Raw genomic sequence first — 5612 nt, forward strand, 5'->3', positions numbered from 1 at the left:
ATCTAAATCATTTAATTACTATTTAAATAATATTATTAATAAGAAGACATTAGTTAAATTTGTACTTATTTTTTAACTACCATATTAGTAGAAATTAATCATAATTAGGGGTATATTTTTCATTCTCTATCTCCCTCACTTAATATGATCTTAATTAAGCTTGAAACCTCTTTTAGTTAACCAAGCTTTGATCTTCTTAATTATTTTTCTTTTCTTCATTTAATTTTACATGCAAGTTTCATTTTCCTCAAATTGACCTTTTGTTCATATATTTGGTGGTGCTTGAAACACAACAATACTAATAAAGAATTTGAAAAATTGAATTCATTCTTTAATCATATCATTTTACATCTTTGGGATGATACATGTATAATCCTATACATCAGTGTTAGTCTTGCTTATAAATGAAGAGTAGGAACAGTTAACCCTTGTGATCAAAAGGAGAATAGTGTGCCATTTGAATGTCAAGAGAGGCCAATTCATAAGCTTAAATAGTTCATATGTTGCTAATAGATTCCACCATTGGCCATAATGTTCTTTCAAGCACCCTTCTTGAGGAGAAGATTACTCCACTCTTGTGATCCTTGAATCATTTATCTGTAAACCACAAATTGATTTTAAGTACTCATTAGGAGTTAACTTGCAATGTAAGTAACCATAACTTCTAATTTAAAATTTGTTTGGATTGATTTAATTGAGTTTATCTAATAACATAACTACATGTGAAACAACTTTTGTATTTGTTAACATTGTATTAAATAAAGTATATCATTTACCTCTTCCAAATCTTGATTTACGAGCTGCGCGCCGCACACTATCATTCCAATATGCACCCTGTTCTTCTTTTTGACCCTGAAATTTTTTTGGTATAGAAAACAAAATGTAACTTGATACAAATAGAACAGTTCGTCAAAAATACAATTAAAAAAGGAATGAAAAAAGAAAAGAAAAGACAATATCAAAATATATATATCTTTGGCTATTATTCAAAAATATATATCATGCATGCATACACACATCTATATATACATTCAAAAACAGTGTTAGAAACCATTTTCCAAGGCTGCAAAATTATGTTAGCTTGTGACACTTTGAGTTTAATTTTAGCAATGATAACCTTGTGGTTTTTATGTGATCTAAAGTATTTGTTTACAGTCCAATGAGGATATGATGTTTACCTGATTCATCAGTTCCTTGGGATCAAAATCCATGGAAATCCTTTGTTTGGTTAAATCATATGTGCCTTTTGCAAAGTGAGGATCCAATGCACTAATTTTACTTCTTGATCCATCTGATAGTGTGGATGATGCATCTTGTTTTCTTCTTTTTGTCCATGAATAATCATTAGATCCTTGAACTTGTACCGGTACACTGTATCCATTACTATCAGCAACATTCACCATTTGAGAAGTCTCTGACATTGTATCCATTGAAGGCTTTGTATGATCTTTGTGCATAGCTCCTCCTCCTTTTCCCTTTGTAACATGTGTTTTACCATCATCTTTTCTAGTATTCTGAAATTTCACAAAGAGGTTAAAATAAGTATTAATATTCAAATGATAATGTTGAAGTCGTGTTGAGAAGGAGGTCCAAGATTCGATTTCTGGTGCTAACATAATATAAAAAATGTACTATTACATTGAAAAAGCAGTACCTCTTTTGCAGTTGTTTTACCGAGATTGTTCTGTTCGAAACCTTTATAGACTCGTCTTTGTTGTCTTCTTGATGTTGCAGCATCTCGCGTTTTATCTCCGGTCTTTTTACTGAGGAAAAGTTTCTAGTTTTTAGTCACAGAATTATGAAATAAAATGGAATATAGAAAGGAGGATAAGCAAACTATTCACTCCAATTCTTCTTCCATGTTTAACATTCGTTTTAAAATGTTAGGTCAGACTTTAGAAATTGGTCTATGACAGACTCGGACTTAACATTTTTAAAGTAGGTTAGACTCGTGTCTTACAAAGTCTAACATATTCCCACCCCTAAACTCAAAACATGAGAAAAATTCAATAACATAAATAGCCATCTCAATGAAGAAGAAAAAAATATGAATAATAAAGACAACAAAATTTACCTGGATGTATCTTCATGACCTTTAGCATCCATTTCTTTGCTAGGTGTATACTTTGGCAGGCTTGATGGATTACAAGCATATGGCTTGGTAGTGAAATACTATAAAAGGCATAGCAAGATCCATAAAGTTAGAAATCTAACCTCATAATAAAACTATATGTTTACAATGGAACATCAACTCATTATTGAAAAAAGACAGGAATCAACCTCAGATAATAGAGCAGAAGAGGCAGTGCCACGCTTGGTTGGATCAATAGACAGTAAAGTCTCGAGTAGATTTACAGCTGATTCAGGAAAATCTACACACCTTTCTCTAAGAGAGCTTTCGTAATTAGTTTGAGGTTTAAACATTGTTGCATGAGGAAGCTTGTTCTTTTTCCAAAACTCATCAGGTGGAGAACCACACAGTTTAAAAATTTTGTGTAATTGTTCAACCTGTACTCTCAAGAAGATCATATATCATATTAAAATGAGAAAATAAATTTAAGAGTTAGTTAAGAAATGATATTATGCATGGTTAGTCCTTAGTTATCTTAACTTCAATATATGCTTTTCTTTGAACTGTATATGCAATCATATCATATTGGCATCAGTATGATATGATTGCACGTTAGTGTCTATCTGTACGCTAGTAAATGATTAAAGCAATACATCGATTATGATGATTACCTCAGTTCTCCCCTTAAGAACAGGCTTCCCAAGAAAAAGTTCTGCAAATACACATCCAACACTCCACAAATCGACCGATACTCCATAATTGGTTGCTCCCATCAAGAGCTCAGGCGGACGATACCATAGAGTCACTACACGACTTGTTAAATGATGTTTATTGTTAGTACTAATTGTGTTTGCCAATCCAAAATCTCCAATCTTGAGAACACCTTCATTGTTCAACAAGATATTCGATACTTTGATATCTCGATGCATGATACCGCGAACATGACAATGCTCAAGTCCACTTAATAGTTGCCTCATGTAGCATTTTATCTATGAAGAAAAGAAATCAAACATTGAATGTAACTAGCTGATATAGGTTGGAATTAAACATAGAATTAGATTGAACTTGTTCAATTTCAATTGCTTCATATCATGGTTTTAAATTGCAGTTCGCAACTGTAACAGTGTCTACAATAGAGCTACTAACAAACCTGTGCATCGGTGAACACGATATCGGGACGAGATACTAGGCCAGCAAGATCATGCTCCATGTATTCAAACACAAGGTATATGCTACTAGATAGTCGAGAAGTGATTATTCCTTCCAATTTCATGATGTTTGGGTGGTCAAGCCTTCTGAGAATTGTTATTTCTCTTGCCATGAATCTAATGCTCTCAGCTTGGAAATTGTCAAAGCGCACCTTTTTCAAAGCAAACATCCTCCCAGTTTCGACTTCACGGGCTCGGAACACACTGCTATATGTTCCTTGTCCAATCTATACAAATGTAAATATTCAGAAAAAAACTACATGCCTTTAACTATATTCCATCACCTTAATTCCAACACATGCAACTATTATTATATTATAAAACAAACATGCAACTATCATTATTAAAAAGACAAAGAAAAAAATAAAAATAAAATTGAAGACAAATTCTAATGTAGATGTGATCTATTGTGCATCAGTGCTTCAAAAGTCACCTGAAATTTCAACAACGGTCGACAATATTCTTCGAAAGTATAAATTAACGACCCTTCTTATTTTTATGACCGGGACAATGATGTAATTGATGTCGGCTCGATGAGTTAAATTTTGAAAAACTCATTCGTTTTTCTTATTTATATCAAACTAACATCAGTCGAATCATTGTATCAACAGTGAAAACAAGAGGGTCTTATCATCAACCATCATTAGAATTTCAAATGACTTTTATACATTGATCCACGATGAAATCTTCGAAAATGCAATAATAGCATAAAGTAGTACCTTCTCTAACTTTTGAAAAGCATCAGCTTTGAGAGGAATCCAACCTTGAACAGCTTCAGCTGCAGAAGCTGTAAGCCACGGAGGCCAACCAGCAGCAATTTGTTCAGCTTCAACATGCCTTTGTGTAAATCCAATTCTGAAGCTAAAAGAGCCACTACTTTTTTTGGAATTATTTTTAGTAAATTTACTATTTTTATTATTATTATTTTCATCTAATGATGATTTAGAATCCAAAACCAACAAACCAGAATGACCCTTTGAAGAAGGAACAACCTCACCAATGTCTCGGACGATCGGTGACGGAGAAGAATCTCCGGCAACCGCATGTTTGGAGCTAATACAACCCATTTAAGAAAAATAGATTGTGGTGATTGTAGGGGAGATTTTCCCCTACAATAACACCCTCCAATGCGGTTGGTGAACTCAAAACAAAGTAATTTTCACAGAACAAGATAATTATATCAAATTAATAACAAGGGCATTTCAAATTTACAGGAAAAATGCTATCTTTGTTTGTTGCTTGTGGAACAAACAAACAAACACCTTCCCCTGTTTTTTTTCTCTCTCCTACTCTGTTTTTGTTTTCTCTCACTTCCCCTGTTTATCTCTTTCTGTCTCTATTTTTGTTCAATTTTCTAATGGTTTTTTCTTTTTGGTCTTAATTGGGTTTGTCAGATCCGTTGATAATTGAAAGGTGGAGAATTTTCAAGACCGATAAATAAGGAACAGAAATTCATGTGTCTGAATTGGTTCTTTTCATTCTTGTTATTTTGCTTTTTTTATATAAAAATGTTTAAATGAGTTGGTTTCGAGAAAAACTTAAATGTATTTATTATATATTTTTAGTTATCAATAAAGTCTTCATATTGAGTTGAATTTTTATCAACTTTATTAACTTACATTAGCTTCATTGTTGTTTAAATAGATGGTTAATTATTATCAACTATGATTAGCCAATCATGTAGCTACAACTCATATAATATTTACATGCACATTCAATAGATTGGAATGTAAGTTTTTAAATTATTTATTGTCCATTAAATGTAATTAATTATATATTTGAATTGTGTTGATTACTTGAATAGTTGTGGCAAAGTTGTTTAAATTTAATTTCCACATAATTTATTTCTATTATTATAATTTACTTTCTTTTCAATTCTATATATTATTTTGATTTTGAAATATGAAAAATAATATGTGATGTGACATTTTGGAGTGTGTGAAAAAAAATTTATGAATAAATTCTTTAATTATTTTTTTAAATTATAAAACGTTGTCATTTTAATTTTTGAATTAATAAAATATATATTATTAAAATAAATTCTCTAATATGACATTAAATAATATATTTTAGGGACTTTTATAATTATAAGTTTTATTTCTTAGATGATATTTTGAACATCTAAGATTAATTTGAACTTTTTACTAAGTAGCAGAATATATTTATATTTATGAAATAAACAAATATATATAACTTTAGAAACACACGAAAATGGGAATATTCCAATATAAAGTATTCCTACACAATTTATTTCATAATTAGTATTAATATTTTTCAAAGTCTCTGTCACTTGACATAAAATAAGTCTCTGTCACCTAAATCATGACTCAATG

General features: G+C 30.9%; 1 protein-coding gene across 1 annotated transcript; it reads right to left on the bottom strand.

Moving 5' to 3' along the window:
- Positions 1-309: 309 nt before the first annotated feature.
- LOC101497998 (cyclin-dependent kinase C-2 C) lies at positions 310-4707 on the bottom strand. The gene is made up of 9 exons (XM_004489369.4): positions 3999-4707; positions 3222-3506; positions 2743-3060; positions 2281-2508; positions 2075-2172; positions 1655-1763; positions 1179-1514; positions 777-852; positions 310-597 (listed from the first exon to the last, which is right to left on the bottom strand). The coding sequence occupies exons 1-9, from the start codon at positions 4344-4346 to the stop codon at positions 590-592; spliced, it is 1806 nt and encodes a 601-aa protein (XP_004489426.1). The 5' UTR covers positions 4347-4707; the 3' UTR covers positions 310-589.
- Between the last annotated feature and the right edge of the window lie 905 nt (positions 4708-5612).

The sequence above is a fragment of the Cicer arietinum genome, chromosome 2 (assembly GCF_000331145.2).
Source record: "Cicer arietinum cultivar CDC Frontier isolate Library 1 chromosome 2, Cicar.CDCFrontier_v2.0, whole genome shotgun sequence".
Lineage (NCBI taxonomy): Eukaryota > Viridiplantae > Streptophyta > Magnoliopsida > Fabales > Fabaceae > Cicer > Cicer arietinum.

Coding starts and splice junctions, on each gene's coding strand:
- LOC101497998 (XM_004489369.4), bottom strand. CDS start 4,346: ATGGGTTGTATTAGCTCCAAACATGCGGTTGCCGGAGATTCTTCTCCG. Junction 1,764..2,074: donor GGTCATGAAGATACATCCAG/GTAAATTTTGTT, acceptor ACTTTTCCTCAG/TAAAAAGACCGGAGATAAAA. Junction 1,515..1,654: donor GTAAAACAACTGCAAAAGAG/GTACTGCTTTTT, acceptor GTGAAATTTCAG/AATACTAGAAAAGATGATGG.